General features: G+C 37.7%; 1 protein-coding gene across 4 annotated transcripts in view; it reads left to right on the forward strand.

The window, feature by feature from the left end:
* Positions 1-26,825, forward strand: part of LOC133660433 (hormone-sensitive lipase-like) — a 242,021-nt gene that overhangs the window by 179,523 nt on the left and 35,673 nt on the right. For all 4 annotated transcript variants that reach the window (XM_062063930.1, XM_062063928.1, XM_062063929.1 and 1 more), the window contains 2 exons: positions 14,550-14,618; positions 14,889-14,969. In XM_062063930.1, coding sequence (XP_061919914.1) covers positions 14,550-14,618; positions 14,889-14,969 — 150 coding nt within the window. The remainder of the gene's footprint in view (positions 1-14,549; positions 14,619-14,888; positions 14,970-26,825) is intronic.

Below are 26,825 nucleotides of genomic sequence, written 5' to 3' on the forward strand. Positions count from 1 at the left end.
CATCACGCTGTCAACTGTGTCCTTCCACTACACTCCCGGCAAATAATTCTAGTGCAAATGTCTTATCAGCCCACTTATCTGTTCACTAGGGTTTGTTGGATCAATGTTACTATGTATTTAGCATTTGAATTTGAAAATATTCATATGTATTAGGGTTGTCCCGATACCAACATTTTAGTACCGGTATCAGTACCAAAATGTATTTTGATACTTTTCGGTACTTTTCTAAATAAGGGGGTGCCCCCCAAAAAAATGGCATCATTGGTAGAGATGTCCGATAATGGCTTTTTTGCCAAAATCCAATATTGTCCAACTCTTAATTACCGATCCCGATATCAACCGATACCGATATATACAGTCGTGGAATTAACACATTATTATGCCTAATTTAGTTGTGATGCCCCGCTGGATGCATTAAACAATGTAACAAGGTTTTCCAAAATAAATCAACTCAAGTTATGGAAAAAAATGCCAACATGGCACTGCCATATTTATTATTGAAGTCACAAAGTGCCTTTTTTTTTTTAACATGCCTCAAAACAGCAGCTTGGAATTTGGGACATGCTCTCCCTGAGAGAGCATGAGGAGGTTGAGGTTTGTAGCGGGGGTGCATATTGTAGCGTCCCGGAAGAGTTAGTGCTGCAAGGGGTTCTGGGTATTTGTTCTGTTGTGTTTGTGTTGTGTTACGGTGCGGATGTTCTCCCGAAATGTGTTTGTCGTTCTTGTTTGGTGTGGGTTCACAGTGTGGCGCATATTTGTAACAGTGTTAAAGTTGTTTATATGTCCACCCTCAGTGTGACCTGTATGGCTGTTGACCAAGTATGCTTGCATTCACTTGTGTGTGTGTGTAAAGCTGTAGATATTATGTGACTGGGCTGGCACGCAAAGGCAGTGCCTTTAAGGTTTATTGGCGCTCTGTACTTCTCCCTACGCCCGTGTACCACTCCGTACAGCGGCGTTTTAAAAAGTCATACATTGTACTTTTTGAAACAGATACCGATAATTTCCGATATTACATTTTAAAGCATTTATCGGCCGATAATATCGGACTGCCGATATTATCGGACATCTCTAATTATTGGCTTTATTTTAACCAAAAAAATCTTACGGTACATTAAACATATGTTTATCATTGCAATTTTGTCCTTAAATAAAATAGTGAACATACTAAACAACTTGTCTTTTAGTCGTAAGTAAACAAACAAAGGCTTCTAATTAGCCTGCTGACATATGCAGTAACATATTGTGTCATTTATCATTCTATGACTTTGTTAAAATTATAAAGGACAAGCTGTAAAAATGTGTGTGTGAGTGTGTGTGTGTGTGTGTGTGTGTGTGTGTGTGTGTGTGTGTGTGTGTGTGTGTGTGTGTGTGTTACGGACAACAAAGCCCTGTCCGTTATTTCACTTTACCTTTTTCTGTGTTGATTGAGCTGTGTTGAAGCAGCAAAAAATGACATTATGTTAAATGAAGAGTTTCTGTCTCTGATAGTTGATATAATAATGCAACTGCATCATTAAGTCTACATGAACTCCATGGTGTTCAGGGATGAATAGTCTCTCCTATTGCTATTGTACCATTTTTTCAGCTTTAGTTACATTAATCATTGGTAATGGAGCAGCCTAGTTTGGAATGGCAGGGTCCCTGCTATCACATGCTGATACAAATATAACATTTACATAATAAAAATCAACTACAGGCTTCCCAAATGCTGTAATAAATTAAGCATGATGAGTTGACTTGAAACTTTTTATATGTAGAAGAAAAGTTTTGTCATTTTATTTAATCTGAGCAACAACTTGAGGCAGTTTAATGTGGATTAACGTGGGCAGGATTATTATAGTGTTCCCAATGTTAAAAGGATAAAGCCATTGTTTACAAACTTGGTAAATAAATAACCAAAAAATGTATATTTTGTTGATTTCTTCCTGTACCGAAAATGAACCGAACCGTGACCTCTAAACCGAGGTACGTATCGAACCGAAATGTTTGTGTACCGTTACACCCCTAAATCATAGTAGTATCGACTAGATACGCTCCTGTACTTGGTATCATTACAGTGAATGTTAGGTGTAGATCCACCCATGGCGTTTGTTTACATTGTGACGCCGGTGATCTACGGCAGTGGTTCTCAAATGGGGGTACGCGTACCCCTGGGGGTACTTGAAGGTATGTCAAGGGGTACGTGACATTTTTTAAAAATGTCTGTCAGAAAGAACTGTGAAAAGAAATGCAACAATGCAATATTCAGTGTTGATAGCTAGATTTTTTGTGGACATATTCCATAAATATTGAAGAAATGTTTAGAATTAAGTTCATGAATCCAGATGGATCTCTATTACAATCCCCAAAGAGGGCACTTTAAGTTGATGATTACTTCTATGTGTAGAAATATTTATTGATAATTGAATCACTTGTTTATTTTTCAACAAGTTTTTAGTTATTTTTATATATTTTTTCCAAATAGTTCAAGAAAGACCACAACAAATGAGCAATATTTTGCACTGTTATACAATTTAATAAATCAGAAACTGATGACATAGTGCTGTATTTTACTTCTTTATCTCTTTTTTTCAACCATAAATGCTTTGCTCTGATTAGGGGGTACTTGAATTAAAAAAATGTTCACAGGGGGTACATCACTGAAAAAAGGTTGAGAACCACTGATCTACGGTGTGTAGTGAAGCATGTTTAGCTATTCCTCGTACTGCAGGGATGATCCTTGTAAAAAACGTACTTTATTTGTCACCATGGAGGCGAGGATTAGTGATTTAGAAGTAGCTAAAACACTGCAGACTGCGGATGGACGTTCGCCGCTAGCTATCTAGCCATGTCTTAAAGCACCTCTTCCTGATATGCGTTTCAGTGTTATAGCTTCATCTTTAGGTTTTAGGTTAATATGAGTCTATTCTCCCTTTTCTGTCTACACACTGTGTCTGCTTGTAAGTACTCCGTGATTGTGCACTGCCGAACATGCTCCTCTGCTCGTAAAACCAGCAATGTAATGACGTGAACTGGTACTTTTCAAACAGAGTATAGTATTGTTTTTGATTCATTAGTACCGCGATACTATACCGGTATACCGTACAACCCTAATATGTATACAAAATACTATTTAGATAAAGTTTTAGCAACCAAAGATTTAACAACCTTCTTGCAGTATTTGTTGAAGACCTCCGCGTTAGGGAATAAACTTTGAACAGACCCCAAGTTCTACGGAGTAGTTTTCTGTTTCGAGATAGAGACCACATTAGAGGTAAAGAGAGTGGATAGTGAGGGAAAATAGGATGGAGGGGTTGAGCAACAGGGTGAGGGACGAGTAAACAATTGGCACAAAATGGGTTCTTCCTTGGACGACTCCTCTACAAGTACTTATTTTTGCTGATAAACCTAATACATGTACTGTAGCCGTGTATTATAAAATGATTCATTATTTGATTGAACTAGCTGTTCTTGAGCTCTTACACTGCAAAAAGTGAAATCTAAGTAAGATGAAATATCTCAAATAAGGGTGATATTTGCTTATTTTCTGTCTGATAAGATAACACTTCTCACTAAGCAGATTTTATGTTAGTGTTTTACTTGTTTTAAGGGTCCTAAATGATCTCAGTAAGATATTACGGCTTGTTGCTGAGATTGTATGACCTATATTGAGTAAAACATGCTTGAAACTAGAATATCAAGTGTTGCAAAGCTGTGTCATCAACACTCACATGTATGAAACTACTTTTTTAAAGTAATAATTTCTTACTTCAAGCATGAAAAAAAAAATCATGATGCCGAGCGCATATCATTATGTCAAGATAATGGCACTGGCATTTACTTCATTTAAGAATATTTTGCAACATATTGAGCAAAAAGGTCCAATTTCTTTTTCTACCTAGAAAAGTGCACTTGTTATTAGTGAGAATATACTTATTTTAACATATTTTTGGGTTCATTGGGGTTAGCTAATTTTACTTGTTTTTGAAAGTCTTTGCAAGCCAAATTTTCTTGTTCCATTGGCAGATCATTTTGCTTACCGTATTTTCCGCACCATAAGCCGCCCCCGTGTTGTAAGCCGCACCTTCAATGAATGGCATATTTCAAAACTTTGTTTACCTATTTACCGTGTTATTAGCCGCACCTACGCTGCGCTAAAGGGAATGTCAAAAAAACAGTCAGATAGGTCAGTCAAACTTTAATAATATATTACAAACCAGCATTCTAACAACTCTGTTCACTCCCAAAATGTAATGTGCAAATGTACAATCACAAAAATAGTAACACTCAAAATAGTGCAGAGCAATAGCAACATCAATAACTCAACGATGCTCGAACGTTAAAGGCCTACTGAAAGCCACTACTACCGACCACGCAGTCTGATAGTTTATATATCAATGATGAAATCTTAACATTATAACACATGCCAATACGGCCGGGTTAACTTATAAAGTGACTTTTAAAACTTCCCGGGAAATATCCGGCTGAAACGTCGCGGTATGATGACGTAAGCGCGTGACGAAGTCAGAGTAACGGAAGTTATGGTACCCGTAGAATCCTATACAAAAAGCTCTGTTTTCATTTCATAATTCCACAGTATTCTGGACATCTTTTGCAATTTGTTTAATGAACAATGAAGGCTGCAAAGAAGACAGTTGTAGGTGGGATCGGTGTATTAGCAGCGGACTACAGCAACACAACCAGGAGGACTTTGTTGGAGCGCTAGCCGCCGACCTCACCTTGACTTCCTACGTCTCCGGGCCGCCAAACGCATCGGGTGAAGTCCTTCGTCCTTCTGCCGATCGCTGGAACGCAGGTGAGCACGGGTGTTGATGAGTAGATGAGGGCTGGCTGGCGTAGGTGGAGAGCTAATGTTTTTAGCATAGCTCTGTGAGGTTTTGATTGATTTGAGGTCCCGTTGCTAAGTTGCTAAGTTAGCTTCAATGGCGTCGTTAGCACAGCATTGTTAACCTTCGCCAGCCTGGAAAGCATTAACCGTGTATTTACATGTCCACGGTTTAATAGTATTGTTGATTTTCTATCTATCCTTCCAGTCAGGGCTTTATTTTTTTGTTTCTATATGCAGTTAAAGCACGATGCTATCATGTTAGCTCGTAGCTAAAGCATTTCGCCGATGTATTGTCGTGGAGATAAAAGGCACTGAATGTCCATTTCGCGTTCTCGACTCTCATTTTCAAGAGGATATAGTATCCCAGGTGGTTTAAAATACAAATCCGTGATCCACAATAGAAAAAGGAGAGTGTGGAATCCAATGAGCCAGCTTGTACCTAAGTTACGGTCAGAGCGAAAAAAGATACGTCCATCACTGCCTCTCAAGTCCTTCACTGTAACGTTCCTCATCTACGAATCTTTCATCCTCGCTCAAATTAATGGGGTAATCATCACTTTCTCGGTCCGAATCTCTCTCGCTCCATTGTAAACAACGGGGAATTGTGAGGAATACTAGCTCCTGTGACGTCACGCTACTTCCGGTACAGGCAAGGCTTTTTTTTATCAGCGAGCAAAAGTTGTGAACTTTATCGTCGATTTTCTCGACTAAATCCTTTCAGCAAAAATATGGCAATATCGCGAAATGATCAAGTATGACACATAGAATGGATCTGCTATTCCCGTTTAAATAAAAAAAAAATCATTTCAGTAGGCCTTTAATGTCACACAACACACAAAATAAACATTTAAAGCTCACTTTCTGAAGTTATTACTCATCCACAAATCCCTCGAATTCTTCTTCTTCGGTGTGCTTCACTTGTTTTTTGACACCATCTCTGATGATGGACGCGCATGCAGTCGTAGATCAACAGGGACGGAGCTGCGTGAAAAAAGTCACCCCGGTCTCTTCGCCCATCTTTTCTTCATCCATCCATCCCTTCGAGTTAGCTTTTATGATGACGCCGGCTGGAAAGTTCTCTTTTGGCAAGGTCTTCCTTTTGAATATCACCATGGGTGGAAGTTTCTGGCCGTTAGCATGGCAAGCTAACCGATATTCACCGTACGTGCTCCCGTTGTATCCGCAGTGCGGTTCACAGGAATATCAAAAGTCAGTGGAACCTTGTACGCGTGCGTGTCTCTTAGTAGGAGCCATTTTGTGGTCTTTACAGAAACACACAAATGAAACGTAATATCCGCGCGCTACTTCTTCTACGGGGGCGGGTGCTCACCTTGGCGGTTGCTTACAGTAGAAGAAGAAGCGCTTCCTCTTCTATGGGGGCGGTTGCTTACCGTAGAAGAAGAAGCGCTTCCTCTTCTACGGGGAAAAAAGATGGCGGCTGTTTACCGTAGTTGCGAGACCTAAACTTTATGAAAATAAATATTAATATTCATCCATATATAAGGCGCACCGGGTTATAAGCCGCACTGTCAGCTTTTGAGAAAAATGTAGTTTTTTTGGTGCAGAAAATACGGTAGTTCAAATAAAATACCCCTCATTTTTGTATTTTCTTTTCTTGTTTTTGAACACTGACTTTTTGCAGTGTATTCGGATCACACGCACCTCCCTTGCAAACGAAATCCTCGACTGAGTTCAGATTTCCGTTTTTCAAATGTCATTTTGCAAGAGTCTTCTTTCATGTTGGCTTAAAATGCCGCGAGTGAAAGATGCCAAGGTGAAGGGTAAAGCTCCAGTGTCTTTTAAAGACGACACGAACAACCAGAATGGAACATTTCAGTAACGTGCTCCGCAGCTCAAGTGAACCGCAAAGTTCTCGGAATACTTTTGTTGTTTTTTTTACTCCCAACAGTGACACCCTGTTGTTCCATTGTCAGTGACTCCACATCAGGTTTTTTTTATCTGCAAAGTTGGTGGAGCTGAGGATTTGACGAAATTCCCTGCAGTCCTTTCAGAGTGATTGACACTGCATGGTGCAAACACTGTGATTCTTCTTTCAGCTACATTGGACTTTTAGTCATTCCCACGTACGCCAATTGATTTAACAGCAGGAGATAGCATTATTGTTTTAATCCCACAGCGATAGATTGTATTTATAGTTTGTGTTGATGAAACTGTCATGCACATTTTTCCCACTAGGTAGAGCAATGTGTTTAATTGAATGATTGGGCAAAACAATATGTCAAACTCAAGATCTGACTCACCACATCATTTTAAAGTTAAAAAGTTAAAGTACCAATGATTGTCACACACACACCAGGTGTGGTGAAATGTGTCCTCTGCAGTGAGCAGCAGCGGTGGCCGCGCCCGGGAATCATTTTTGGTGTTTTAACCCCCAAATTCCAACCCTCGATGCTGAGTTTCAAGCAGGGAGGCAATGGGTCCCATTTTTATAGTCTTTTGTATGACTCGGCCGGGGTTTGAACTCACGACCTACCGATCTCAGGGCGGACACTCTAACCACTCGGCCACTGAGTAGGTGGCCTAGTGGTTTTACATCACTAAAGCCTGGAAATAGTATGCGTCACTTAAAGGCCTACTGAAAGCCACTACTAGCGACCACGCAGTCTGATAGTTTATATATTAATGATGAAATCTTAACATTGCAACACATGCCAATACGGCCGGGTTAACTTATAAAGTGACATTTTAAAATTCCCGCCACACTTCCGGTTGAAAAAGCCTTCGGAGGATGAGTATGCGCGTGACGTCAATCATTGAACCGGAAGTATTGAATACAATACAAAAAAGCTCTGTTTTCATTTCATAATTCCACAGTATTCTGGACATCTGTGTTGGTGAATCTTTTGCAATTTGTTTAATGAACAATGGAGGCTGCAAAGAAGAACGTTGTAGGTGGGATCGATCGGTGTATTAGCGGCTAAGTACAATACTTACAGCAACACAACGAGGACTACTTACTACGCTTAGCCGATGCTTGCCGCCAAACCCACGGATGAAGTCCTTCGTCGCGCCGTCGATCGCTGGAACGCAGGTGAGCACGGCTGTTGATGGGCAGATGAGGGCTGGCTGGCGTAGGTGGAGCGCTAATGTTTTTATTATAGTTCTGTGAGGTCCGGTTGCTAAGTTGCTAAATTAGCCTTAGCGTCGTTAGCAACAGCATTGTTAAGCCTTACCAGGCTGAGAATTTTTAACCGTGTAGTTACATGTACATGGTTTAATAGTATTGTTGATCTTCTGTCTATCCTTCCAGTCAGGGGTTTATTTATTTTGTTTCTATCTGCATTTGAGACAGATGCTATCACATTAGCTCAGTAGCTAAGTGTGTCACCGATGTATTGTCGTGGAGATAAAAGTCACTTTAAATGTCCATTTCGCGTGCTCGACTCTCATTTTCAAGAGGATATAGTATCCCAGGTGGTTTAAAATACAAATCCGTGATCCACAATAGAAAAAGGAGAGAGTGTGGAATCCAATGAGCCAGCTTGTACCTAAGTTACGGTCAGAGCGAAAAAAGATACGTCCTGCACTGCCTCTCTAGTCCTTCACTGTAACGTTCCTCATCTACGAATCTTTCATCCTCGCTCAAATTAATGGGGTAATCGTCGCTTTGTCGGTCCGAATCTCTCTCGCTCCATTGTAAACAACGGGGAATTGTGAGGAATACTAGCTCCTGTGACGTCACGCTACTTCCGCTACAGGCAAGGCTTTTTTTTATCAGCGAGCAAAAGTTGCAAACTTTATCGTGGATTTTCTCTACTAAATCCTTTCAGCAAAAATATGGCAATATCGCGAAATGATCAAGTATGACACATAGAATGGATCTGCTATTCCCGTTTAAATAAAAAAAATTCATTTCAGTAGGCCTTTAAGTACTTGATCATTTCTTAGCATTTGAACAGAAAATGCATGCAGTTGTACATCTTTTAAACCTAAATATTATTTAACAAAGTAAAAGCATATAATACATTTCAAAATGTTTTTGTTAAAATTAAAATAAATATCTGTTTGATTTAATATTTTATTTAATTTTAAAAATGTGTATTTATTTTATTTTATTTTTATTTTATTTTATTTTTTTAATTTTTAAATTTTTTTTGTCCTGTCCAGCTTCTCAGGCAAATCATATAGTAGATGTAGATGCCCATATCGGCTGTACAGATTTACTTTACAAAAGAGAAGTGTAGGATACTTCTCTTGTTGCCTTATTTGTATTTGACTTTATTAAATGTATTTATGTTATCATTTGGTGCAGCCAGGCCGGAGCAGGAGGGGATAGAAAGAGGAAAAAAAGGAAGACAGAGGGGGAAATTGTGGGGACAAGAGGGGGATTAGACAGAGAGACAAAAACAGCAAACACAACAATAACAACAACAACAACAATAGAGCAACATCAGCAAATACGACATGTACAAATATGATGGTCAAAGTGGTAGCAAAGAAGCAACTAGTTAAATAAATAATAATACATAAATGAAAATGAACATTATTACACTACAAATGGAGCAATACAAATACCAATAGAAATAGCGCTATTGATAATGAATAATACCAATAATTTACCTTTATTATCAACAATACAGTTGTTCAAATGCAACAATACTTATAGGTAATGATAAATAGAGATACAAAAGAAAGCAGAAAAATGGAGGGGAAGAAAAAGAAGCATGCTATATTAACCTTGTAGATTGTTATAGTAACAATAGGTTAAGCTTTGTCAGTGTGCCATGTGTTATACCCAGTTTACCCTAGGGCGACAACATTAATATATGTTGGATGAAACGTGATTATGTGCATGAGTGAATGTATCAGAATCAGAATGTGTATATGTATGTTTGTACAGTGAGTGTATATGTACAGTATGTGTATGTATGTTTGTACAGTGAGTGTATATGTACAGTATGTGTATGTATGTTTGTACAGTGAATGTATATGTACAGTATGTATTTGTATGTTTGTACAGTGAATGTATATGTACATGTATGTGTATATGTACGTTTATACAGTGAATGTATATGTACAGTATGTGTATCTGTATGTTTGTACAGTGAATGTATATGTACATGTATGTGTATATGTGTGTTTGTACAGTGAATGTATATGTACATGTATGTGTATATGTATGTTTGTACAGTGAATGTGCGTGTGGATGTACGAACTTTGAGTATGTAGGTATTGATATATTATTTTAAATCAAGTTATCCATCAATCTGTATACTGTAAAAATGACAGTAGATTTTAGGATAAAAGAACTGTCAGCTCATTCACCAGAATTTTAGCATAAAAAAATGTCGTACCGTTTTTTTCTAATTACGGTAATACAACAAAAACTGGAGTTTTTACAGTAAAACACTGGCAGCTCAGTCATTAGAAATGTACTGTAAAAAAACAGTAATACTGTTTTTCCATTTACAGTAATATGCTGTAAAAAAAAAACAACTGTAAATTTTAGAGTAAAATCCTGATGACTGAACTGCCAGCAATTTAACGCAAAATCGACACTTTTTAAAAAAAATATATACAAATTTAATGCGGAGGCAATTGTGTAACAATAACATGAGGCGAATCCTTATGCATTTATGTTCATGTATTATTTACAGTTGCAAGCGGAACTCTGAGAGCCATAACTGCCACGTACTTGGCCATTAATAAAAAAAAACAGTTTGACACCCCTGACCCATGAAGATGTCTTGTGGAGTACGTTGTGCACCTCTGTCTCCATGACACGCCAGCCACACGTCACATCTAAAAGGCGGTCTTATTCATGTGAAAAACCAGCATCGCCAACTTGTGGTTTGGCATGCACATTACAGCGTTTGAAGTTGTTTTTAACAGTCAACATCTGCATCTGAAACTTTGCCGTCTTGTTGTTCTGTAAACGTACCCATAGGGCAAGGCATCGGGCACACAGAGGGGCCGTCTTGTTGTTCTGTAAACGTACCCATAGGGCAAGGCATCAGGCACACAGAGGGGCCGTCTTGTTGTTCTGTAAACGTACCCATAGGGCAAGGCATCAGGCACACAGAGGGGCCGTCTTGTTGTTCTGTAAACGTACCCATAGGGCAAGGCATCAGGCACACAGAGGGGCCGTCTTGTTGTTCTGTAAACGTACCCATAGGGCAAGGCATCAGGCACACAGAGGGGCCGTCTTGTTGTTCTGTAAACGTACCCATAGGGCAAGGCATCAGGCACACAGAGGGGCCGTCTTGTTGTTCTGTAAACGTACCCATAGGGCAAGGCATCAGGCACACAGAGGGGCCGTCTTGTTGTTCTGTAAACGTACCCATAGGGCAAGGCATCGGGCACACAGAGGGGCCGTGGGCGCACGTTAATGTTTACGACCTGCCACCCACCTGTAAATTCTCCCCCACGGCTTCTTTAGGTTGTAAAATATGCATGTCCTCGCAAATGAACGGAGAAACGCCGCGGGATGAGCGCATGCTGCCGTATCGCTCGCTCCCCGTCGATCTGCCGCCTTCTCATTGTCGCACCCCGCTCTGCCTTCGACGCCATCTGTTATCACAACTTCTTTCTTCTCTTTCCACACTGCAAAAACTGAACTCTAAGTAAGATGAAATATCTCAAATAAGGGTGATATTTGCTTGTTTTCTGTCTGATAAAATAATTCTTCTCACTAAGCATATTTTATGTTAGAGTGTTTTACTTGTTTTAAGGGTTTTGGTCCTAAATGATCTCAGTAAGATATTACAGCTTGTTGCTGAGATTTGATGACCTATATTGAGTCCGTATTTTTCGGACCACAAGTCACAGTTTTTTTCATAGTTTGGCCGGGGGTGCGACTTATACTCAGGAGCGACTTATGTGTGGAATTATTAACACATTACCATAAAATATCAAATAATATTATTTATCTCATTCACGTAAGAGACTAGACGTATAAGATTTCATGGGATTTAGCGATTAGGAGTGACAGATTGTTTGGTAAACGTATAGCATGTTCTATATGTTATAGTTATTTGAATGACTCTTACCATAATATGTTACGTTAACATACCAGGCACGTTCTCAGTTGGTTATTTATGCCTCATATAACGTACACTTATTCAGCCTTTATTTATTTTAAATTGCCTTTCAAATGTCTATTCTTGGTGTTGGCTTTTATCAAATAAATTTCCCCCAAAAATGCGACTTATACTCCAGTGCGACTTATGTTTTTTTCCTTCTTTATTATGCATTTTCGGCAGGTGCGACTTATACTCCGGAGCGACTTATACTCCGAAAAATACGGTAAAACATGTTTGAAACTAGAATGTCAACTGATGCAAAGCTGTGTCATTAACACAAGTATAAAACTACTTTTTTAAAGTAATAATTTCTTACTTCAAGCATGAAAAAAAAAAAAATCATGATGCTGAGCGCATATCATTATGTCAAGATAATGGCACTAGCATTTACCCAATTTTTCGGAGTATAAGTCGCACCTGGCGAAAATGCATAATAGAGAAGGAAAAAAACATATAAGTCCCACTGGAGTATAAGTCGCACCTGCCGAAAATGCATAATAAAGAAGGAAAAAAACATATAAGTCGCACTGGAGTATATGTCGCACCTGCCGAAAATGCATAATAAAGAAGGAAAAAAACATATAAGTCGCACTGGAGTATAAGTCGCACCGGAGTATAAGTCGCACCTGCCGAAAATGCATAATAGAGAAGGAAAAAAACATAAGTCGCACTGGAGTATAAGTCGCACCTGCCGAAAATGCATAATAAAGAAGGAAAAAAACATATAAGTCACACTGGAGTATATGTCGCACCTGCCGAAAATGCATAATAAAGAAGGAAAAAAACATATAAGTCGCACTGGAGTATAAGTCGCACCGGAGTATAAGTCGCACCTGCCGAAAATGCATAATAGAGAAGGAAAAAAACATATAAGTCGCACTGGAGTATAAGTCGCACCTGCCGAAAATGCATAATAAAGAAGGAAAAAAACATATAAGTCGCACTGGAGTATAAGTCGCACCGGAGTATAAGTCGCACCTGCCGAAAATGCATAATAGAGAAGGAAAAAAACATATAAGTCGCACTGGAGTATAAGTCGCACCTGCCGAAAATGCATAATAAAGAAGGAAAAAAACATATAAGTCGCACTGGAGTATAAGTCGCACCGGAGTATAAGTCGCACCTGCCGAAAATGCATAATAAAGAAGGAAAAAAACATATAAGTCGCACTGGAGTATATGTCGCACCTGCCGAAAATGCATAATAAAGAAGGAAAAAAACATTTAAGTCGCACTGGAGTATAAGTCGCACCTGCCGAAAATGCATAATAAAGAAGGAAAAAAACATAAGTCTCACTGGAGTATATGTCGCACCTGCCGAAAATGCATAATAAAGAAGGAAAAAAAACATATAAGTCGCACTGGAGTATAAGTCGCACCGGAGTATAAGTCGCACCTGCCGAAAATGCATAATAAAGAAGGAAAAAAACATATAAGTCACACTGGAGTATATGTCGCACCTGCCGAAAATGCATAATAAAGAAGGAAAAAAACATAAGTCGCACTGGAGTATAAGTCGCACCGGAGTATAAGTCGCACCTGCCGAAAATGCATAATAAAGAAGGAAAAAAACATATAAGCCGCACTGGAGTATAAGTCGCACCGGAGTATAAGCCGCACCTGCCGAAAATGCATAATAGAGAAGGAAAAAAACACATAAGTCGCACTGGAGTATAAGTCGCACCTGCCGAAAATGCATAATAAAGAAGGAAAAAAACATAAGTCGCACTGGAGTATATGTCGCACCTGCCGAAAATGCATAATAGAGAAGGAAAAAAACATAAGTCGCACTGGAGTATATGTCGCACCTGCCGAAAATGCATAATAAAGAAGGAAAAAAACATATAAGTCGCACTGGAGTATAAGTCGCACCTGCCGAAAATGCATAATAAAGAAGGAAAAAAACATAAGTCGCACTGGAGTATATGTCGCACCTGCCGAAAATGCATAATAAAGAAGGAAAAAAACATAAGTCGCACTGGAGTATATGTCGCACCTGCCGAAAATGCATAATAGAGAAGGAAAAAAACATAAGTCGCACTGGAGTATAAGTCGCACCTGCCGAAAATGCATAATAAAGAAGGAAAAAAACATATAAGTCGCACTGGAGTATATGTCGCACCTGCCGAAAATGCATAATAAAGAAGGAAAAAAACATATAAGTCGCACTGGAGTATATGTCGCACCTGCCGAAAATGCATAATAAAGAAGGAAAAAAACATATAAGTCGCACTGGAGTATAAGTCGCACCTGCCGAAAATGCATAATAAAGAAGGAAAAAAACATATAAGTCTCACTGGAGCCCGGCCAAACTATGAAAAAAACTGCGACTTATAGTCCTAAAAATACGGTACTTAATTTCAGAATATTTTTCAACATATTGAGCAAAAAGGTCTTTTTTTTTTTCTACCAAGAAAAGTGCACTTGTTATTAGTGAGAATATTCTTATTTTAAGGTATTTTTGGGTTCATTGAGGTTAGCTAATTTTACTTGTTTTGGAAAGTCTTGACAAGCCGAATTTTCTTGTTCTATTGGCAGATAATTTTGTTTACTTCAAATAAAATACCCCTCATTTTTGTATTTTTTTCCCTTGTTTTTGAACACTGACTTTTTGCAGTGCGGTACATATAAACACACCTCCGTCACCTTGTGCCTTTTTACCTGTTTCCTCTGCAGACAATTTGAAGGGGAGACAGCTTCTTCACACAACCTACAAAATGTTTATGACGGCCGCAGGTGTGGAGGGTGAGTACACCCACACATGTTTGAAGGGTGACAATGAGCGCACGCCCGCAGTAATCTACACTCAAGCAGCACAGATCTTACCCTCTGTGTTGTGTTCAGCAAAGCACATTGACCTACTGTGTTCAACTCTTTCTCACTCCTTATCTCACCTCTTTAAATCACTTCCCATGCCCCCTCTCTCTCTCCCGCTGTTTGAACCCTCCTCCTCCTCCTCGTCGTCCTGTGTCCTCACCTTTTGCCTCCGTGCTCTACGTCTTCTCTCCCCTCCAGTGCTCAGCTTGTTGTTCCACTGTATCTACTGGGGCCTCTACGCTCGCGATGGAGTCGGCAACGGCAGCCTGAAAATACTCGGTGAGCATTTCCTCCTCCTTGACCTCCTCCTCATGGTTTGACAAAAAAAAGACTATCTTTGAATCTCAGCGAAACTAAAACAATGTTAGTTGGTAACAGTAGAAGAGAAAGTCAAACACAATTACAAATACCGTATTTTTCGGAGTATAAGTCGCACCGGCCGAAAATGCATAATAAAGAAGGAAAAAAAACATAAGTCGCATTTTTGGGGGAAATGTATTTGATAAAAGCCAACACCAAGAATAGACATTTGAAAGGCAATTTAAAATAAATCAAGAATAGTGAACAACAGGCTGAATAAGTGTACGTTATATGAGGCATAAATAACCAACTGAGAACGTGCCAGGGGCCGTACTTATCAAGCTTCTTAGAATTACTCCTAAGAAGTCTGCTAAGAGTTGACTTAAGAGTAAATAAATTATTCGCTGAAAGCTGCACTTAAAAGTTAGTTATCAAGCGTCTTACTTACGCTACTCTCATAACATTTTCTTTCCAATTCATTAATTAGGCAACTAATTTGAAACTGGTGTGGGTGGCTCTATATATACTAGCCCACTGCAGACGCATGCAGAAATCAACAAGGAATCGAAAAGTATTAAATCTGTGACAAAAATAATTTCCGCTCTGTCTAAACGATACCGTTTGATCAGCTGCTCGTCATCAAAAAAAAAAAACATTGTTCCGTTCCCTGAACGTTCGCGCACGTCTCCCTCGCCTCAGTGCCATCCCCTGCTGGCAACTCCTAACCACTTAAGACACCTCTGAAGGTCTCTTAAATATCGTGGAGAGTAGGAGTGATTCTTAGACTTAAGAACGTTGATAAAAAGCTTTTATTCTTAAGTTTGAGAGTAGGACTAAATTTCGCAAATTCTCAGGACTTAAGTGTAAAATGGCACTCTAAGAAGCTTGATAAGTACGGCCCCTGGTCTGTTAACGTAACATATTATGGTAAGAGTCATTCAAATAACTATAACATATAGAACATGCTATACGTTTACCAAACAATCTGTCACTCCTAATCGCTAAATCCCATGAAATCTTATACGTCTAGTCTCTTACGTGAATGAGCTAAATAATATTATTTTATATTTTACGCTAATGTGTTAATAAATACACATTCCTGAGTATAAGTCGCACCCCCCGCCAAACTATGAAAAAAACTGCGACTTATAGTCCGAAAAATACGATAGACGGAGTATATATTGAAAAAGTGAAAGAAAACCAATTTTTGGGTGTAATGATAGATGATAAAATGAACTGGAAATCTCATGTAAAAAATATACAACATAAAGCAGCAAGAAACACGCCAAAAATGAATAAAGCAAAACATGTTCTAGACCAGGCCTGGGCATTTATTTTGACTCGGGGAGCCAAATTTCGAGAAAAAAATGTGTCTGGGGGCCGGTATATTTATTTTTAGGAACACTAATACAAAACCTCACAATAATGTCTCATTGAATGCGAAAAACGTTAAAAAACGGAATGGAATTTTACATTTTCTACTGAATGAGACACCCAGAATGTACATGAAAATATTGAATTTGAGATTTACAATATTAATAACTATGAAGGATAAAACACTGAATATTGACAACATGTGAACGCCACACCCCCTCTCCATCAAAAATGCAACAAACAGTGAAATAAGAAGGTGAAGGGTAAAAAAAACCCACCTACGATCTAATACATGGGTGGGCAATTTATTTTTACCGGGGGCCGCATGAGCAACCCGAGCACTGCTGGAGGGCCACATCGACAATATTTCAATTCAATTTTGCTCAATATTATTTTTGATATATACCGTAAGATAAATAATAATAATAATAATAATAATAATAAATAATAATAGTAATACTAACAGCATTCCATGACTAATATAAATAAATTAACATTAATAATAAATGACAGTAAAATAAGCACACTTATGACTGAGGAGTCATAGTGTAACTTTGTGTGGTGTTTGAGTTGTCCGACTTTTTGTGTGGCCATAAACGCACCAGTGGTTTAGTGCTATGCGTGTTGGTGACAGATGACAAGTTGGTTTTGGCCTGGTTTGTACGGCAGAAAATGACTAGTTTTTCCAGATAGAATTGTTTTACGCATGTTTTTGGTGTGGTTATGGCCAAATATAAACAGTTTTGCTCAATAAAGTGATGGATATAATTCCTGTCCTCGAAGCATCTCAATAGACGTTACAATAATTGAACGGTGTTCAATTGAACGGTGTTGACGAACACCGTTAGGGCCGCTTGTTGTCACTGTCACTCAAAGTTGCATTGCAAAATTACATAGAATAAATGTGTTTATTTTGTTTAGAATTCAGATGGGATTTAATTTGGTGCGCGGCATATATTTGCTGTGCGCAGAGGACGCTTGAGCAGTGCGCAATTGCGCAGGCGCGCACCTTAGAGGGAACGTTGCTTGGCAGTCCATGTCTTGTTGAAAACACGCCGTTCGTCATCAACTTTTCTCTTTTTAGCGTCTCGGGTGTAAACCGTGCATCACTTGTCGCTGCATGTGCACCTTCACTCGCAGGTTACACACGGACACACGCCCATAAATAATACTTTTCAAAATAAAAGCAGCACAGTTGTATTGCGCGCACGACATGGATGTTTTTTCAACTTTATTTTGTAATTTGTGATTGCAGCTGTTCACATTCACTCACAATCACGCACACGCATACGTCCACACGGAAGTAATACAAATAACGATTTTCAAAACAAAAGCAGCACCGTTGTATTGCACACTCGACATAGATACTTTTTTAAATTTATTTTCTAATTTATAATTGGCCTCACGCGGGCCGGACTGGGACGCACAAAGGGCCGGATGCGGGCCGCGGGCCCCAGAATGCCCAGGTCTGCTCTAATATATCTGATATATCACTAAGCTTTAGAACTTTGCTGTAAAAATCTCCTTCCACGTCTGTCCCTGACACACGCATGCATTTCAGGCTGGCCACTCTGGAAACCCTCTGTGGAAACACTCCCCACCCACAATGCTTGGTGCCACGTCTGAGCTGCTGTGACTTAGATTACCATAGTAACTAATTAGATGACCTTAGTAACTAATTAGAATACCATAGTAACTAGTATATCATGCAAAAGTGCAGATTCCAACCATTGAAATACTTAGTATAGTTGAAGACTTGCGGTCATTTAAAACATCACTGCACATCATAATGGCAGCTACACTTTCCATCTTAAAGGTCTAAAAAAATTAATTGGGAATGTCCGGTGGGCCAGATTGAAAAGCTTAACAGGCCGTATGTGGCCCCCGGGCCTTAATTTGCCCAGGTCTGTTCTAGACCAAAAGTCACTTCATATTCTTTACTGCTCACTAGTGTTACATATCTGAGTTATTGTGTAGAAATATGGGGAAACAACTACAAATGTGTGCTTCTGTCACTAACTGTGTTACAAAAAAGAACATTTAGAATAATACATAATGTTGGACATAGAGAACATCCAAACCCTTTATTTATTTAATCACAATTATTGAAATTCAACGATTTGGTGCATTTGCAAAGAGCTCAAATGATGTACAAAGCAAACTATAACCTGCTAGCCAAGAATGTACAACAATTCTTCTCAACAAAAGAGGAGAAATATAACCTTAGAGGAAAATCTAATCTAAAAAATGTGTATGCTCGTACAACACTTAAAACCTTTATCATATCAGTATGTGGAATTAAATGATGGAATGGATTACCAAAGAAATCAAACAAGACAGCAATATGATTCACTTTAAGAGACTGTTCAAACTACAAGTACACAGAACATCTTATGCTATGATGAACCCTTTTTTAATTTTAATTTTATTTTAAAAATTTAAAATAAAGGTTATTTATGTATTCAATATTTGTTTACTTACTACGGTTTATTGTTTATTTATTCACTGTTCTGTTACAGAGAACAAGGAAATAGGGTAAAATCGTTATGATATGAAAAGGGTTAGGATTAAATAAACTCAGCTTCTTCCGACTCCTTTTCGGACGTGCTGTAATGAAACAACTGGAAATATGTGATGCATTACATTGCATCGTATGCATGTTCCAAATAATCTGGAACTGAACTGAACTTGTATACTCAGTTTGGGAGTAAGGATATATAGTTTCTAATATTCAAACAATGTTCTCAGAAGCCCTACTTTTACAGAAAATATTGTTTGAACTCTAAACTGTGCCACTTTTGGGTCATACTGTACTTTAAAAAAATGCAGTCAATTGATAACATTTTTCAATCCAATTATCACACTTTTGCATTTTGATTATTTGCGATTAATTACTTGCGTGCAAAATTTAATTAAACTTTTAACAAGCCCCCAATATTTTGACACAAATATAATTTAATTGTCAAAATGTCACACAGGAATATTTTTTTAAACACCAGGTCATGTTTTAGTTTGAGCTTGTTGCCATTTTCCATCTTTGGTGTTTAGTTTCTGTCCCGTGCTCTTATTTTCCAGTTTCCCTTTCCTGTTTTCTTGTCTCTACTGCAGCTTGACTTTGGGGGCCGGCACACCTGTTTTCATTTGTACTCGCGTCTATTTAAGTTGAGCCCTGGCTGCTAGTTTTTTGTTGGGACATCGTATACCTTGCGGACACTTTTGCTGCTGCATGTGTTGTAGGTTTTTGCTGTTCTCCAGCATTTCGTTTTTTTATGTTATTTTGTAGCCTGTTTAACTTTTGTAAGTTCATAGCTTCCCTTATGCTTGTTGTTTTGTCCCCAATTAAGTACTTTTTACCTGCAGGCTGCATATTGGGATCACGCCAACTAAGGCGCTTTACTTGAATGCATGTCATTAATTTGCTCAAAACAGTTTTATCTACACCAGTGTTTTTCCAACCTTTTTTGAGCCAAGGCACATTTTTTGCGTTGAAAAAATGCGGAGGCACACCACCAACAGAAATCATTAAAAAAACGAAACTCAGTTGACAGTAAAAAGTCGTTGTCGAAATTGTTGGATATGACTTTAAAGCATAACCAAGCATGCATCAATATAGCTCTTGTCTCAAAGTAGGTGTACTGTCACCACCTGTCACATCACCCCCTGACTTATTTGGACTTTTTTGCTGTTTTCCTGTGTGTAGTGTTTTAGTTCTTGTCTTACGCTCCTATTTTGGTGGCTTTTTCTCTTGTTTTGGTATTTTCCTGTAGCAGTTTCATGTCTTCCTTTGAGCGATATTTCCCGCATCTACTTTGTTTTAGCAATCAAGAATATTTCACTTGTTTTTATCCTTCTTTGTGGGGACATTGTTGATTGTCATGTCATGTTCGGTCATACTTTGTGGACGCCGTCTTTGCTCCACAGTAAGTCTTTGCTGTTGTCCAGCATTCTGTTTTTGTTTACTTTGTAGCCAGTTCAGTTGTAGTTTTGTTCTGCATAGCCTTCCCTAAGCTTCAATACCTTTTCTTAGGGGCACTCACCTTTTTCTTTATTTTTGGTTTAAGCATTAGACACCTTTTTACCGGCACGCTGCCTCCCGCTGTTTCCGACATCTACAAAGCAATTAGCTACTGGCTGCCACCTACTGATATGGAAGAGTATTACACGGTTACTCTGCCGAGCTCTAGACAGCACCGACACTCAACAACAACACATCATTTGCAGACTATAATTACTGGTTTGCAAAAAAAATGTTTTGAACCCAAATAGGTAAAATGACATCATCTCCCACGGCACACCAGACTGTATCTCACGGCACACAAGTGTGCCGCGGCACAGTGGTTGAAAAACACTGATCTACACTATAAAAACAAAAGTCCGATTTTACAGTATAATACTGGCAGCTGAGACTTTTACCGTAAAAATAAAAGTGGCATTTTTTTTTCAATTTATAGTAATGCACTGTAAAAGCAATAACTGTAGATTTTACAGTTAGAAAAAACAAAATGCAACTCGGTGGCCACAATTTTTACCCCCCCCAAAATTGAGTGTAAAAAATCACCATAAACATTAAAGTTAAAGGAGCATGTGGGCTCAAAAATAATTTGCGTGATTAATCTGTGTTCTTATATGATTAACTGGATTAACTTTAACAGCCCTAATATATATACCCCCCCCCCCTGCCCTCCCTTACTCTAGGATCAGTCAAATCTGCATGCATACAAAATGACATTAAGTACTATTAAAAAGTGCTATTCAGCCATTTATAGCGAGGAAAAAATGCATTTTATTGGTTGTGCATTGTGACACATCCGCTTCTTATTTCCCATACGTGTATAAAATTATGCACTTTCAGTCAATATCCGTCATTGCTCAAGAGAAATCAGTGCACGTCAATCAATCAATCAAAACGTAATTGATAGCCCTTAATCACAAATGTCTCAAAGGGTGACATCCCTTGATCTAAACCAGGGGTCACCAACCTTTTTGAAAGCAAGAGCTACTTCTTGGGTAGTGATTAATGCGAAGGGCTACCAGTTTGATACACACTTAAATAAATTGCCAGAAATAGCCATTTTGCTCAATTTACCTTTAACTCTATGTTATTATTAATAATTAATGATATTTACACTTAATTGAACGGTTTAAAAGAGGAGAAAACACGAGAAAAATGACAATTAAATTTTGAAACATAGTTTATCTTCAATTTCGACTCTTTAAAATTCAAAATTCAACCGAAAAAAAGAAGAGGAAAACTAGGTAATTCGAATCTTTTTGAAAAAATTAAAAAAATAATTTATGGAACATCATTAGTAATTTTTCCTGATTAACATTAAGTTTAGAATTTTGATGACATGTTTTAAATAGGTTAAAATCCAATCTACACTTTGTTAGAATATATAACAAACTGGACCAAGCTATATTTCTAACAAAGACAAATCATTATTTCTTCTAGATTTTCCGGAACAAAAATTTTAAAAGAAATTCAAAAGACTTTGAAATAAGATTTAAATTTGATTTTACAGATTTTCTCGATTTGCCAGAATAATTTTTTTGAATTTGAATCATAATAAGTTTGAAGAAATATTTCACAAATATTCTTCGTCGAAAAAACAGAAGCTAAAATGAAGAATTAAATTAAAATGTATTTATTATTCTTTACAATAAAAAAAATAAAAAAATTACTTGAACATTGATTTAAATTGTCAGGAAAGAAGAGGAAGGAATTTAAAAGGTAAAAAGGTATATGTGTTTAAAAATCCTAAAATCATTTTTAAGGTTGTATTTTTTCTCTAAAATTGTCTTTCTGAAAGTTATAAGAAGCAAAGAAAAATGTATTAATAAATGTATTTAAACAAGTGAAGACCAAGTCTTTAAAATATTTTCTTGGATTTTCAAATTCTATTTGAGTTTTGTCTCTCTTAGAATTAAAAATGTCGAGCAAAGCGAGACCAGCTTGCTAGTAAATAAATACAATTTAAAAAATAAAGGCAGCTCACTGGTAAGTGCTGCTATTTGAGCTATTTTTAGAACAGGCCAGCGGGCTACTCATCTGGTCCTTACGGGCTACCTGGTTTCCGCGGGCACCGCGTTGGTGACCCCTGATTTAAACCCACAATCGGGCAAGAAAAAACTCAAAAGACCCCGGCTAGGGAAAAAGAAGGCATTAAGATCATTGGACATGTTCTGCTGTTAAATGTCTAACACCAAATAATAATGCACAATTGGGATATTAAGTGTTTCATGTCTGGACAAAAGCCAAAAAAAGCATATCAAAATATATTTTTTTCAAAATACCCTCACTGACACTCATGAATAGTGTATCAAATCTTCCCCAAGGATACATTTTTACAGAAAATGATAGTTGGACTTTGATGTTTGTGTTGTGTTTATAAATATGAATATATTGTCTCCTCTCCATGGTCAATAAGGTCACTATGTATTAAAAATGCAATTTGAAAAATAAAAAAAATCTCTGTCCACTTGAAAGACCCAGGAAAAAAACGGTTGCCCATTTTGACACTTCAATGCGAAAATATCATGCTAATTATTTAGCATATAGATGCTTAGAGGCGTAAAAATAATCATACTATTCCATTTAAAAATATATTTAAAATCAGCAGTCATACATTTATTTCTATCAAATCAGCGCACTTAAAGGGGAAATGCACTTTTTTCGTTCACAGTCAGTAACTAGGGATGGGCGATACCACACTTTTAGGATTCGATACGATACCGATACTTTTTCTTGCATTTTCATCGATACCGATACCGATACCAATACTTTCTTATTGGCAATTTTTTGTCAGTCAAAAATATTATTACTATTGTTATTATTTAAGACAAATCACAAGACAAATACAGACCATTTATACCACATTTATTATGGTCAATATATAATAAAAGTAAAATTAAAATAAATAACATAAATATGAAAAATAAATTAAATATTGTATATAATAATAACTATATATTATATATAATAATAATTAAATATTAGGGCTTTCCAATTAACAGTCAAATCCGAATTGCAAGAAGCTGCAGTTATTTTTTAAAGTTTGTGATATAATTAGCAATTAATGAAATATGAAATAGGCTAATGTTTTCGAAATGTAAGAAATCATGTTACAGATTAAAACCAAAATCACATTCAATCATATATTCAAGATTTTCTTGGAAAAAAATAAAACTGTAATGCAAAGATGAAGAATCTCCAAATTGTATCTCTTTCTTATCTTGTTTTAAATACTCAAGCAATTTTCAACTAACAGTAAATTCCCCTGTGTGGAAATTATTTGAATTTAGGATAATCATTTAAACAAAAATATTCAGTCACGTGACTGGGCCAGCTCTATACTCTGCCAGGTACACGGGTGTCCCAGCACATAGTAACTTAAGTAAGTCATCAAAAACATCTGAAAGTGATGCTTGCACCCCCCACACGCCGTTTTTTGGTTTATATCGCTACTTTTTTCAGAAAAGTGATGCCAAATGAGTAGCGTGTGAGTATCGATATATCGATACCACAGGATCGATACGCACATCCCTAGTAGTAACACATCTGCATGCTTCAGTCTAACTACGGCAAGAGATGAGCTAGTTTCTACAACAACACGAAACCTGTTTTGAGTTTGTAATGCACAACACTGCGATACGACACCAATTTTTGCTGACTGAAACACATGAACAATCATATTACAGTATCTGTAAAGTATTAGCCCACATTTCATGTTTTGTTTGTACACAGCTGAGCTAGCCAGACAGCATATGTGCTGTAGTTGTAATGACACGCATAGCGTGTTGCTTGTATCATGATCGATAGTAAAGTGACTCACTCGATGGACAGTTGTTTGTCTGGTCCAGCTGGCCGCGGACGTTTCCTATTGATTTTGGGCAAGCAATCTATTTATGTCGAATTAGCTTGTCTCCAAGTTCCTTATTTATAGCGTCGAAATTGCTATCATCCCCCTCTCCCAGCTTCCGTCTGCTCCAACTTCTTACTCTTCCTTTGATTGATTGATTGAGACTTTTATTAGTAGATTGCACAGTTCAGTACATATTCCGTACAATTGACCACTGCATGGTAACACCCCAATAAGTTTTTCAACATGTTTAAGTCGGGGTCCACGTACTGGTTTCTATAAGCAGTAGTGTATTTAGCTTCATAAGTATAAAGTTGTAAATCCTCATTTGTCAAAAATTAGTCATCTTCGTTGTCTGTTACCAAGTCTCCCATGCTTAGAAAACGCACTCGTGTTTGATTCCGGAAATGTAGGAACAAACAGTTGTTGCCAGAAGTCAGACGTGCGCTGCTATGGAAACAGAAATCAATGTGCGGAAGAAATAAATCCCGGAAATGATTAAAATGATCAAAATACAGTAAATATTGAACATATTACATATTGTTATGAACGTGTCTGTTACTACATTCTATTTTTTTAATTTTATTTATTTACTAGCAAGCTGGTCTCGCTTTGCTCGACATTTTTAATTCTAAGAGAGACAAAACTCAAATAGAATTTGAAAATCCAAGAAAATATTTTAAAGACTTGGTCTTCACTTGTTTAAATACATTTATTAATACATTTTTCTTTGCTTTTTATAACTTTCAGAAAGACAATTTTAGAGAAAAAATACAACCTTAAAAATGATTTTAGGATTTTTAAACACATATACCTTTTTACCTTTTAAATTCCTTCCTCTTCTTTCCTGACAATTTAAATCAATGTTCAAGTAATTTTTTTATTTTTTTTATTGTAAAGAATAATAAATACATTTTAATTTAATTCTTCATTTTAGCTTCTGTTTTTTCGACGAAGAATATTTGTGAAATATTTCTTCAAACTTATTATGATTCAAATTCAAAAAATTATTCTGGCAAATCGAGAAAATCTGTAAAATCAAATTGCACTGTGTATATAAAATGATGATGGAGGGTTTTGAAGTTGTTTTAGAGCAGACCCTGGGCAAATTAAGGCCCGGGGGCCACATGCGGCCCGTTAAGCTTTTCAATCTGGCCCTCCGGACATTCCGAAATATTTTTTTTTAGATCTTTAAGATGGAAAGTATAGCTGCCATTATGATGTGCAGTGAGTGATGTTTTCTAATTAGCGTAAGTCTTCAACTATACAAAGTATTTCAATGGTTGAAATCTGCGATTTTGGATGATATACCAGTTACTATGGTAATCTAATTAGTTACTATGGTCATCTACCGTAATTTCCGGACTATAAGCCGCTACTTTTTCCCCTCGTTCTGGTCCCTGCGGCTTATACAAGGGTGCGGCTTATATACGGCCTGTTCTTCTCCGACACCGACGAAGAGGATTTGGGTGGTTTTAGTACGCAGGAGGAAGACGATGACACAATGATTAAAGACTGACTTTTCATATACCAGTAGGCTGGTTATTATGATAACGTACAGGCGAGCACTTTGTATTACTTTGCACCGTTGTATTATTTGTACTCTGCACGAATGCTGTTCGCCATGTCAAAGATGTGAAAGTTTGATTGAATGATTGAAAGATTTATAGTTAATAAATGGGACGCTTTGCGTTCCCAAACAGTCATCTCTGTCCCGACAATCCCCTCCGTGGTAGCAGGAACCCCTATATACTACGCTAATTACACATCAAAACCCTGCGGCTTATAGTCGGGTGCGGCTTATATATGGAGCAATCTGTATTTTCCCCTAAATTTAGCTGGTGCGGCTTATAGTCAGGTGCGGCTTATAGTCCGGAAATTACGGTAATTAGTTACTATGGTAATCTAAGTCACAGCAGCTCAGACGAGGCACCAAGCAGTGTGGGTGGGAAGCGTTTCCACAGACGCGGAAGGAGATTTTCACAACAAAGTTCTAAAGCTTAGTGATGTATGAGATATATCAGATTGTAGGTGGGTTTATTTTGTACCCTTCGCGTTCATATTTCACTGTTTGTTGCATTTTTGTCGCGTTTCACTCGATTGTAAAATATGTCGATCGGAAGGGGGTGTGACATTCATATTTTGTCAATATTCAGTGTTTTATCGTTAATAGAAAAATGTAAAATTCCATTACGTTTTTTTAAGGCGGTCTGTCATAACGTTTTTAGCATTCAATCAGACATTATTGTGAGGTTTTGTATTAGTGTTCCTAAAAATAGTCAAATTTTTTTCTCTAAATGTGGCATACTTGCCAACCCTCCCGTTTTTAGCGGGAGAATCCCGGTATTCAGCGCCTCTCCCGACAACCTCCCGGCAGAGATTTTCTCCCGACAAACTCCCGGTATTCAGCCGGAGCTGGAGGCCACGCCCCCTCCAGCTCAATGCGGACCTGAGACTGAGTGGGGACAGCCTGTTCTCACGTCCGCTTTCCCACAGTATAAATACGCTTGCAAGTTCCAAAACGAATGGAAACAAGAATTTCAGTTCATCCAGGACAGTTCGAAGGGGAAGGTGTATGTTGCCTGTAAATATGTAGAACAGA

The sequence above is a fragment of the Entelurus aequoreus genome, linkage group LG11 (genome assembly GCF_033978785.1).
Source record: "Entelurus aequoreus isolate RoL-2023_Sb linkage group LG11, RoL_Eaeq_v1.1, whole genome shotgun sequence".
Classification (NCBI taxonomy): Eukaryota; Metazoa; Chordata; class Actinopteri; order Syngnathiformes; family Syngnathidae; genus Entelurus; species Entelurus aequoreus.